A 12,312-nucleotide genomic window follows, 5' to 3' on the forward strand; every position below is an offset into this window, starting at 1 on the left:
TCTTCCTTCCAAAGCTGGTAATTAAGGTGCTGAAGTTTCTCAGATGTTCTGCCTTGGACTGTCTTTCGTTGATGTAAGAATGTTACTCTTTCTGTTCTACAATTCTGGAATAACTGCCATTGCTGAGAAATGACCTGTGCCCTGGTTGTTGATGCCTTTGTCAAAGCAGTCTTCTTTTGTTTTTTATTGCAGCTGAGTATTGAACAGGCCCAAGCTGTAGCAGAGCAAGTTGAGATGAAGGCAAAGATGGTACAATCTGAAGTGAAGGCTGTGACCTCTAGACACAAGAAGGCCCTGGAAGAAAGGGAGTGTGAACTGTTGTGGAAGGTAATTAAAACAACCACCATCAGGGAGACTGTCTGATGAGTTGAATTGCTGCACCAAATACAGGCTTAACCCATTGTTTGACATGGCGGGCAATTACTGGGCTTCAGCATCTGGCCACTGTTCTTCACTCCAACAGAAGCGAAAATGGGGGTGGGTGAGAAGCAAGGTCTCAATTGTCATTTTTCGTTTTACCCAGAAGTTATGTCATCACATTGTGAGAATTTCCCAAATCTTTTGTTTCTACCACAGAGGTTAGGAACTTGCTACATGTTGTGACATCACTTCTAGGTCTGATGGAATATTTATACTAATGGAATACCTGTACTGTGAGGGAATATCGTATCTAGTCAACAGAATATCATATCTAGTCAACAAGGCCTGGGTTATCATGTCACGATGAACACATGCTTAAATGCCCACATAAGCACTGTACAAAAAAAAAGTAATTCTCTGTTGAGTCGCAATGTCTCCTGGCTGTGATTTTTAATCTGATAACAGGTTATTCACCAAGTTGAGGGCAGTTGGATAAGAAGAATTTGGACAGAAAGTCCTGCAAAATGTGTTTCGAAAACCTGAAGCATTAAAAATTCTTGCCACAGTCAAAGTGATGGCATTCACAACATGCTCCTCCAGATCACAAACAACAGTCATTCTGGGCCTCTTGCATGACTTGGAAGTGGAAGTCCTAGTCCAGATGAAACTGCATTTAGTGTTCAGGCCTATTTTATGATGGCCTAGTTAGGCAGAGGTAAAGTTTTTAATATGTTACCTCACTTCAGGGTGATCTTTCCCTGAAATACAATTTGTGTCTTGACAGTAGAATCATAGTTGAAAACTGAAATCTACTTTAACTAGTGAGATGATCTAGATCAGTGAGATGATCTAGATCTTGGTTGAAAGATGAGAACTGGTATAGGGAATGAAGCTTTGCCGGATGATCTTCAGTCATCCTCTTTCAGCCAACCCCTGTCACAGAATATGGGAGAAGATCCACACATACTGCTTGGAGGGAGACGGGAGTAAAAAGGTCAGAGTTCATATCTGGTCTGTGTTAAAAGTCCAGCTTTCTAACTCTTCCTGCCTCTTACATGGAAGACTGTACAGCTAACTTTTGACCTCCAGGTAAGGATCCACGTAAGCATATCAGATTTAAAGGTAATTGCACAGCGCCTATCTGGTCCTCTTTTTCCTTTTCTCATTGTGTCAGCAATAACTTGTGCCATCAGTCAGGTGAGGAAAAAATAGTTCCTTTGTTCTAAATGTTTGGTTTAAGAACTTTGCATTTACCAAAACATTATTAGCCTCACAGCAATCAATCTGTCCCTCCCCTGTCTCCTCGGACCAAAAGAGGTAGCTTCTGTCAACTGAGTTGCATTTGGTCAAAGCATCAGAGTTCATCCGCATCTAACCTCTAAGCAAAATAATGCTTCTGCTATAACGATGATTTCCAGACTGTAGTTTAAACCTGTGTTTTTTAATCTTCGTTTTAGGTGGAAAAAATCCGCCAAGTGAAAGCCAAGTCTCTCTACCTGCAGGTTGAGAAGTTGCGTCAGAACTTGAACAAGCTAGACAACACCATTAGTGCAGTTCAGCAGGTTCTAGAGGAAGGCCGGAACATGGATATCCTGTTGGCTCGCGACCGTATGCTTGCTCAGGTGCAGGAGCTGAAGAACATCAGGGGCTTCTTGCAGCCTCAAGAGGATGACAGGGTCATGTTCACTCCTCCGGATCAGGCACTGTTTATGGCCATCAAATCTATGGGGTTTGTCAGTAGCGGGGCCTTCGCTCCTCTGACCAAAGCCACAGGTGAAGGTCTCAAACGTGCACTGCAAGGCAAAGTGGCCTCTTTCACAGTGATTGGTTATGACCACGATGGGGAACCTCGCCTTTCTGGGGGAGACATGATCTCAGTTGTGGTGATGGGGCCTGATGGAAATCTTTTTGGAGCAGACATTGGTGACCAGCAAAATGGATCCTATCTTGTCAACTACAGGCCTCAACTGGAAGGGGAGCACCTGATATCTGTCATGATGTGCAACCAGCATATAGAAAATAGCCCATTCAAAGTCTTGGTCAAATCTGGGCGCAGTTATGTTGGCATTGGACTACCAGGGCTTTGCTTTGGTAGTGAGGGAGACAGTGATGGCAAGCTGTGCCGTCCCTGGGGCGTTAGTGTAGATAAGGAAGGTTATATCATTGTCGCTGATCGCAGCAACAACCGCATTCAGGTCTTTAAGCCCTGTGGTGCTTTCCACCACAAGTTTGGCACCTTGGGCTCAAGGCCCGGTCAGTTTGATCGACCTGCCGGCGTCGCCTGTGACTCCTCCCGGAGGATTGTTGTGGCAGACAAAGACAATCATCGCATCCAGATCTTCACTTTTGATGGCCAATTCATTCTGAAGTTTGGGGAGAAAGGAACCAAGAACGGTCAGTTTAATTACCCGTGGGATGTAGCAGTAAACTCAGAGGGAAAAATCCTGGTGTCTGACACAAGGAATCATCGGATTCAGTTGTTTGGGCCTGACGGAGTTTTTCTGAATAAATATGGTTTCGAAGGGGCGCTCTGGAAGCACTTTGATTCCCCGAGGGGCGTAACATTCAATCACGAAGGCCATCTGGTCGTGACAGATTTCAACAATCATCGTCTCCTGGTTATACATCCTGATTGTCAATCAGCACGCTTCCTTGGCTCCGAAGGCACAAGTAATGGCCAATTTCTGCGGCCACAAGGTGTTGCAGTCGATCAGGAAGGCCGTATCATTGTGGCAGATTCCAGGAACCATCGTGTGCAGATATTTGAGCCGAATGGTAGTTTTTTATGCAAGTTTGGCACTCAGGGAAGTGGCTTTGGTCAGATGGACCGTCCTTCAGGTATTGCAGTCACCCCAGATGGCATGGTTGTTGTGGTTGACTTTGGAAACAATCGAATTCTCATCTTCTGATCTCTGTTTATCTGTACTAGGAAGAAACTGTCTCAGGGAAAAATCCTTTTAAGAGAACACAAAATTACAACACTAGTTCAAACCTACCTCATCTTTAATTTTTTATAGATGAATGTACTTACCCTTTTTATCTGCAGGGAGTGAGCCTGTGATGTTATAGACTTTCTTATCTACCTCATTATCTTTGTGTTCTTTACCTCCACAGTATACAGTTACCCTCTTTTTCCCTGGATGGGGCATCATGCACAAGTATGTTTTCTGTGCACATTTAGGTGGTTTGTGTAGTAAGTTCCGTAGATTCTGCCAGAAGGGCAATGCGCTCATTGTTAAAAAGAAGAAAAAAAAGTAGCTTTAGATTCTTTTAACTTCGTGTTCTGATGATACTGTGGGGGGGGGGTGGGCGGGGTTGAGGGAGGGTGAAGGGTTGTGTTTTTAGATGCTGCTGCAGCAGAGAACTCTTTCCTTGTTCTCCTTATTTTATACCTCAGTGCGTTTGACTTACTGTTCAGCATAGAGTCTCATTTCTAGAAGAGGTCGATCTCTTGTTTGGAGAAGTGGGATTCAGCAGGAAAAGCTTAGGGTCGTCTTTATTATGCGTGCGTGTTTTGTTATTTTGCATGATTTTTTTAAAAAATGCAGTAACTCCACAACACAAACAAAACTGATAAGAAAATGCACAATTGTTTTAATATGCTAATCTTCTTATTTGGTGGTTTGGACCCCTAAATATAAAGGGTCATGTGGTAAGTGTTGCTCCTGAGCGAGGGCTCTTGAGGTCCCCCCCCCTTTTTGGAAAGCAGCCCTCTTCCTTTGTGGTAGACAAACTGCTCCCAAAACCTGAGAAGTGACCTCTGAGGCAGTGTGTGGGAAGCTGCTGCTGCTGCTGTGCAGGCTGTGAAGGTGGGAGCCCAGAAGGACTCTGGCATACCAAATCAAGCCCCGACTCGCATTAGAAGGGGCTCTGTGGATTACAGCACTGCTGTTGTTGATTGTCAAAGCTGAATTCTTGTTTTAGAGCTTCTTTTTTCCCCCACTGCCCTTTTGTGTTTTTCAAAGATTCCCCCTTTCCTCCTCCCGTGCCCCGTGTGTATGTCTAGCAAAAAGGGCTAACTGTTGTATTTGCAGTGCATGTTGAGAGGCAATGAGTCGAACAGTTGAGCTTAACGTTCCATTTCTTCTGAAGAATTAAATTGTTTTTGAGGCTTGAGTTAAAGAATTAACTTGTTTTATAAAATGTAGCTTTATCAAGAGAAGTGTGTCGTTCAGAGACGAGTAACAGGAAGCACAAATTTGGAAGTCCAGGGTGTATTTCACAAGTCCCAGATGAAGGAAAATTGATTGTATTGACTCATCTAATTGAGTTGACTTCCTGCTTCTAAGAGTCTTTCTCTTTTCTCTCCCCTTCCTCTTTGAATGGAATATCTGTGTAGGACTTTCATCTTTCCAGGGCACCCTTGTGGCTTTCTCTTGGTGGGCTGGAGATTACTGGTGGAAAGAAAGCCACCAAAATTCTACCTCATTGGCTGTAGCACCAAAGAATGTCATGTAAAATAGGGGTGTTTCTTGAAACCAAAACAAGTGTCTTTTTATTAGCCACAGCATTTAGCACTGAAAAAGTCAAGGGTTCTTATATTTCTGCAAAAAGCTCCACATTTCAGGTTTTTAATACCAAATTACAGGAATGTGATTCCTTTCATGTTGAGTCTTTGATCTCTCTGATAGGCATCCTACCATCTTGCTTTCCTCTGTGCTTGTTTGGAAATAAGTCCCATTGATCTCTGTAGGAAATTACTCCTAAGCAAGTGCATGGTGAATTGCAACTGCGGTACTGGGGTCCAACACAAGGCTACTTTTGGGAACTGACATTTGTGATCTTGATATTTCCAGTGCAGCAATCAACTTTCGTCCCTTGTGTTTTCTTCTGTTTCCGTTGTATTAAATAGATGTTTTGGAGCTTTCATGTGAAGTCTGAAATGCCCTCTAGTTTTGTTCAGAACTGGTATAATCAGGATTTATTCAAGTTGCACTTTTCACATGTTCATAGATCATTGAGTTCTGGCATGTAATAGGCCCATAGCAAATAGAGAGCTGAGAACTTGCAACCATTCTTCCAACGCATTTTGAGAATGTAAGGAAGAGTAGACAGTTGAGTTTCTAAATGTTCTTTAAGTGTTTCTGCCATGCTTTAAATTTACTTGATGAAGACTATTTTTTTTTGTCTAGCCAGTACCTTTTCACACGCACGTTTTCCAGGTTTCTGGTAGAATCCGCATGGCAGAAGTTATTTTTCAAGTTAAAAAACCCTCAAACCTAGATAGTTCACATTAGACAACATTTTGGTGTAGCCAGTAAGAACCCAAAGTGCACCTGAAAGCAGAGTCCTTGACTCATTTCTTTTTTTCCTCTGCATGGTTACTCATTCTGGTAGGCTAGATATGGATGAGCATATTTCAACACCATGAAGTTGATCATGTGCAAAATGGCTTCTATGATTAAAGAAAACTGGTGGGTCGTGCAGTAAGCATTTTCTTGATGATGACGTGGCCACACCTAGATACTCTCCAGTACAAATAATACAGTCTTTTATAAGCTTGCCCCATTTTGTTCAAAAGGGTGGGGTTTGTCCTATGCCAGGTATCACTCTGCTTGTTGAAAGTTAACTGCATTTTTATTGTTGGGTTTGGGAAAAGGGCTTGCAGACTCCATCCCTTTTCTGTGTAGAGACAAGAGTATTTCCACCTTCATCCCTCATGCATAGTGTGAGAGCATCGTATAACACTGGAAGGCACCCTAGGCTCTACAGGTTGGAGCATTTCACTTGTGACTTGGTAAGGAGAAATAAGCTCTAGCTACCAAAGATAATTGGTTAAAAAGCTTTAATTTAGAGTTGGCAGGCCCTCTTGTGTATACAGTTAGGCACGGGCTTGGCTGCCTCTTCTGTTGATGTCACCCTTGTTTTCTCATGGGCTTGTCTTAAAACAAACTATTTCTAGTATATTTTTGTTGAATAAAAATCCCCTTTGTGCTGTCCCCATCCCTTCAATGTAGTGGAAAACCACTGGCTAGTGGAATTCTGTTGAGTTTCATGATTTTCTTCCTGTATTTGCTATACAAGCTTGGAGAAGCCAGAAATCTCTGTTATGTGTTGGAAAGGAATGTATTTTTCCCCCTTCCACAGCCATACTGTTAAACTCTAGCTGCTGTTTCTTTGGCACAAAGGGAAAAAAAGCCTGATAAGTATTTTCAACTTTCATACCGTAAAACTTTTATTCTTAAATGCTGCTGATTGGCTATCCAGAATGATTCCTGTACAGTCACTGCTGTAAGTGGTGCAAAGCACACTTGATCCCACTTGAAGTTTTAACGTGGCTTTGGACTTGGGTTTATGAAACTATGAATCTAAGCTGTGGAATAATACAGGGAAAATGTAATGCCAACACAATATGTCCCGTAGGGGCTTGGTTTTCATTGGGTCTAGGACTGGCAGGATTTGTCCATCTGTTTGCATCTTTACAGACTTAGAGGGTCATTGCACACAAACAAAGCTACCAAAAATGATGCAAGCACAGGTCTGCAAATGAGCCACTAATGCGTGCTTGTTTTTCTTAAGCTGTCTGATATAGTCTTCTGAGCTAATAAACCTGTGTTAATATGGGAAGACAGACAGTTGTGCACTAAATACTTGCAAAGAAATCTAAGCTGTGTTATAAACTGTCCCCTTTTTTTGCTGTTCCAAACATTCTACATCAAAGTCACACTGTTGTTTTAGTTGTATAAATCCAGTCTTGTTGGTACCAAATAGTCTGCTAACCAAAGTTGTTTCCAATTTTTGTTTTTTTGCTGAGAGCCCAAAAGGAAGCTAAATAGCAGCACCTTCAGGTTATAAACTCACTACCCTGGAGTATAACTTTTTGGGGAAACCTTCAAGGACATATTGTGGTGGGGACCTGAAATATCTGATAAATAATAACTTGAATTTAATCAGATCTGAGAACAGGGAAGGCACTTCCTTTGTGGCATTCTGCCGGAATTGCATGAGATTGGTGCAGTCTCTTTTAGTTAGATGAGCCAAATTAATTTATTGAAGAGAGGTCTCTGCTTGATTTAGCCATATCTGATTCCTTTTGAAGATCAGAAGATTTCCTGTGTTGAGTTCTGGTTTAAATTAAAAAGTGCCAAAGCATTTTGTGTTTTGTTTTTAAAGTGAGTGTATCCAAATAGTGCCAAAAGGTAATAGGGTATTTCTTTTTTTTAAAAAAAAGCTTAGACACACAGATTTTGGAGCTGTGTTTAAAAGTGAAACACTGGTACTTGCGTCAGACAAACACTGTTTCTGATCTTGAGTCCTTGGGAAACCAGCGGAACCCGGCTTGCTATGGTACAGGATGCTTGAACAAAGTATATGTAAAGTTCTACCTCACTTTGCAGAAGAAGCAAAACATCTACCTCAAATATAGCATTAAAGTCATAGAAGAAGGTGGTTTTTCAACATGAGGAGAAAAGGGATTGACTATAAGTAGCGTAATATGTTTATTCCCCAGTAGATACACAAAACATTTGAAGATATTTAAACTTAATGACTTTACAGGTGGCTGTTTTTCCCTAAAACTTTGGCTGGCCATGCTAAAAGTGTAAATAAGAGAATTTTTGGAAATCTCAGGCAAACTTACTGATAATCTTTCATGAACTGACGTTCTCTGGGAATAATATTTCCATCTCTTTTTCAGTATTATGACATATTGGCTGACATGGGGAACATTTTTTTTAGTAAGTAGCTGCAGAGTTCTTACAATTACAACTCTCTTTTCTTCCAGAGAAAAATAACTGGTTTTTGTTCATGTCTACTTAAAAGAGTTTTTTTTTAATTGAGTGGGGTGGGTGGGAGGATCCAATATGCCTGGGGCCAGAACTCTCCTTTACAAGTGAGACTTTGTGAAAGGATACAATATTCTCCAACATGTTTTTTAAGACTGAAGGAATTTAGAATGAGTTATTTTCTGTTGGTTGTGGCACAATTTGCAGTATGAGAACGTTCATTACGAAAGACTGCTTGTATTGGGAGATTTATGGGACTTCCACCTACTGCTTTGTATTAGCAGTGTAGCTAGAAAAGAAGCACACTATTGTATTTGGGGTGGGGGTGGATCTTTATTCCCCTACTATTCCTCAGTCTTACTTTTCAAGTGATGAGTTGGAGAAGATAGGTACAAAGAACCCACTAATGATTATCGCGTTGAGTTTGGCAGGTGTTGACAGTGGTGGATGTATCTTTCTCATGTATGTGTATATATATAAAAAGTGATCTTACGGGTTAACAAGCCAAAGATTGGCTGTCATTGGTGGATTTTTTTCCTCCATCATTGTGAAAACAGTACATTGTTCTTCAGGAAGATTTTTTTTTAAGCTTTGTGTACCTGTATGGTCTTAGACCTCTTCCATGATTGTATCGATTTACAGACTCAGGTTGCCTTTTTATTTTGTTTTTGAAGCTCCTGTGGTCACCAACGGCTACATGGTAAGCTTTGGTAACTGAATGTTAACTGTATGTAGTAGCATAGATGGCTTCCTCTAAGCCGGCAAACCAGTAAATTTCTTGGTAGCTTTCTAGAATACTTTTCCATCTATGTAGTTTTCTTTCCCCGGGAGGGATCTCGCTTCTAGCCCCCTCCCTTTAAGACTGATTTTTTAAAACAATAGCTATTGTAATGTGTGCTTAGTCACCTAGACTGTTTGAGGTGACTTTTCTTACTGTAAGTGATATTACTTGTGTTGTGCCTCACCTGTTGTACCTCTGCTTAGGGGGAAGTCTTTATTTTTGAAAGTACCTGTAGTTCAACATACCTTTTCTTTTTAAAAAAGCATCCCCAGTAGTTTTTGTGCCTCAACACTAAGTGGATGGTCTAAGACCAAAGGAAACATTTCTAAAAATCAGCTTGCGAAAAAAATAAAACTCTGCAGACTTCCCCTCTTCCAAAATCGGTTGTTATATTCAAATTATTTGAGCAAAATGTGTTGTTGGTTTTTTAAAAATACTTCTGCATACCACTGAGAAGTGCTCAGGATCTTGTATGAAAGGGCTTCTTTTGAACTCGTGTTTTAACAGTGCTCTAATGCTGCACTCAGCTTTCTTGTGTGTGGCAGCCATTAGGAAGCAGCAGAGAAGTCTTGCAAGAAAAGCAGTATTCTGATGTGTGCAGTTGTCCAAGAACAAAATTCCCCTCTTCAATTGGAAGCCTCTTAACCTTTTTTTTAAAAAAAGCTGTTGTTCTGAACTGTTTAGTTGTTACAGATGGCAGAGTAAAGCAGGACAGGTGAGGCACAAAGCTTCGTTTAAACAGCCTAAAAATGTTAGTTTTGTGTGTTCAATGGAGGCTTCTGAATGTATCTCTGTGGTCCATGGAGAAGGCTGAAGGAGGTGGCAAGGAGACGATGTATCAGCTACTGGCAGCCTTAAAACAAAGTCATGGTCTCTCTGGACTTTAAAATGTTTCTATGCAGTTTATTTTTTATTTTTGTTTAATCAAATAAATGTGAGTTTCACTTCCTCTGTAGTCTGCCTCTTCTGTTTAAAAAAAGCAGTTCCTTTCTTAGCTGATACAGTACAGCCACACTCTGCCCTGTAGATGTAGGGATGGCTACATGGTAAGCATCAAAAGCATGTAGCTGCCCTGTAGCGAATCAATCATTGGTCCATTGGTATTGCCTGCCAAGGCAGGCAAGTAGGTCTTTCACTTCACTTAATGCTGGTCATGCCAAGGACTGAACCTGGAACCTTTCATGTGCAAAGCAAGTGTTACTCCACTAAGCCACACAGCCCCTTTCATTATGAGTGTTCAGGAGAAGGGGCTGCGCAGTAAGATGTGTGGTGGTGAATAGATGTGTTGGCTGGGCAGGGTTAGCACGCTGCTGCACCAGAACTGAGAAAGCTCAGAAGCAGTGACAGGTGCAGCAGGACCAGAGACAGGGAGACAACACCTCCATGGCAGTCCAAGTAGGTAAGCAGCAAACCGAGTTCAAACACAGACTAATCAGGCCAGTGGGAGAGTCCAGGAAACAGGGTCAAACAAGCCAGCTAGGCAACAAAGAACATACATACTGAAGGGGAGCAGGCAAAGTCCAGGTAGTTACCAAACTGGTCTGAGATTAATGTGGAGTCTGGGAACAGAGTAATGGAGTACAGGCAGCATCAGAAAAGGACAGGTTGCGTCCGCAGCTTTGGCCTTTATGGCACCTCATTAAATCGATCCGGGCTGCCTGCAGAAGAGGGTTCCTGTGAAGACTCTGCACGCTCTGCCACACAGTGTCAACTTTGCAAATGCAGTGACCTTCTCTTCTCCTGTAGAGCGGCCCTAAGTTTCCACTTGCAGTGCTGTATCAGGGGAGTCAGAGAAACTGTCAGTTCCTGCCCAGTACTACTGATAAGCTCTGAGCCAGGTGACTTTGATTTTAAATCTTCCACCTCTGTTGACACCGCTGGCTTGCTCCTCTGTGGCTCAAGTACTTCTTCATCCAGTACTTCTTCAAACTTGAATGTTCACAGGGAGGGCTGGTGGTTGCCAACAGGCTGACACCTGCTCTAGAAACCTAAGAAACTGCTTTTCCAATCAAATGCTTGCCAATTTTATAGATAACCCTTATTAATTCTGACGCAACAATGAATTTATGGCCTTAATTTAATGTAAAGCATTTGTCTCTTGTGAAGCAACAACCACATGGCAAGAAGGTTACAAAAAGCAGACTTGGGCTTTTGCTGTTAAATCAATGCACACAACCATACACAAGCAGAAGTTTGTAGCTTCCAGGTCTCAAAATGCACTAGAAGAATACATCTAAACCAGATTTCTATCATTGTACTTTCAGTATATTGAACGTACATATCTTTTAGGAATGGTATCCTCCCGCACCTGAAAAAGCTAGTAAAGAGCTTTTAAATCACAGTTTAAAAAAACTATTGAACTTTTCCTGCAGGTTTTAGCAGTATTAATAAATAATTCAGAGTTGATTGAAGTTCCAGTGATCCCAGGTATGTGGAAGGTTTGCTTAAAAAAATAATGAAGAGATATCTGCTGGAAACAGGAAGGCTAGTGGATTCCTACATATATTGTGCAACCTATTACATTACATTTGTTGTATTAGCGTGCTGTGCAGAGGCTTGTTTCAGCATTTATTCAGTTCTGAGCACTGTTCCTTTTATTGTAATTTCAAATCTCTCAATTTAGCACGTTGACAACCTTAACCTGGAAGCTTTGTACCCTGTAGAACAAGGCTGATGCTAATGAACAGAGTATTTGGATTAAAGCTACACTGTTTTACTAAAGACTAGTAGGGGCACTTACTAAAGACTTACTATAGTCTTACTAAAGGCTATACTAGAGCGCAGCAGGGATATGATATAAATTCAGCATAAATAGATTTGCACTACGCTCTACCTGGGTACGAAAATCATACTTAATGTTTGATATGCTATTGTTGCCACGTACTTTCATCCTACAAATACCTAGATCAGGGGTGTCCAACCTATGGTGCTCCAGATGCTCATGGACTACAATTCCCACCAGCCCCTGCCAGCGTGGTGATCCATCTGGAGCACCATAGGTTGGCCACCCCGACCTAGATGAATTAGCAGTTTACAGTAGTTCTTTATGAAGGCAGTTTGTCTATACCAAGTCTCAGGGAAAGATGACAGGAAGATGTGAACCAAAACGCCAAATCTTCCTGTCCCCCAATCCCCAAGATTCTCTTGAAGCTTTAAAGAATCATACTTCTGCTCCAGCTCCATCAAAACCATTACTGTCTGCGCTGTTAAACAGGGCGCTTTGATACAAGAGCATTTCTAGTGCTCCCAACAGCTATTAGCAACACTTTTTTTGTTTTCAACCATTCTGCCTGCCATTTTGTTTTCTGCAGCAGCACGGAGCCTCCAAACTAGCAAACATAACTGTTTAAAAATGCAAGTGTTGCGAATAGCCGTCCAGAAACGTATAAATGCTCTTGTAGCGAAGGGCTGTGTTTAACAGAGCAGACAATAATGGTTTTGACGGAG

At 41.6% G+C, this 12,312-nt stretch overlaps 1 protein-coding gene across 1 annotated transcript in view; it reads left to right on the top strand.

Moving 5' to 3' along the window:
- The window catches only part of TRIM71 (tripartite motif containing 71), a 61,201-nt gene extending 51,388 nt beyond the window's left edge, over window positions 1-9,813 (top strand). Inside the window, exons 3-4 of the mRNA XM_048511242.1 lie at window positions 193-327; window positions 1,818-9,813. Of these exons, the coding sequence (XP_048367199.1) occupies window positions 193-327; window positions 1,818-3,269 (1,587 nt within the window). The 3' untranslated portion in view covers window positions 3,270-9,813. The remainder of the gene's footprint in view (window positions 1-192; window positions 328-1,817) is intronic.
- The last annotated feature ends 2,499 nt before the right edge of the window (window positions 9,814-12,312 follow it).

The sequence above is a fragment of the Sphaerodactylus townsendi genome, linkage group LG11 (assembly GCF_021028975.2).
Source record: "Sphaerodactylus townsendi isolate TG3544 linkage group LG11, MPM_Stown_v2.3, whole genome shotgun sequence".
Classification (NCBI taxonomy): domain Eukaryota; kingdom Metazoa; phylum Chordata; class Lepidosauria; order Squamata; family Sphaerodactylidae; genus Sphaerodactylus; species Sphaerodactylus townsendi.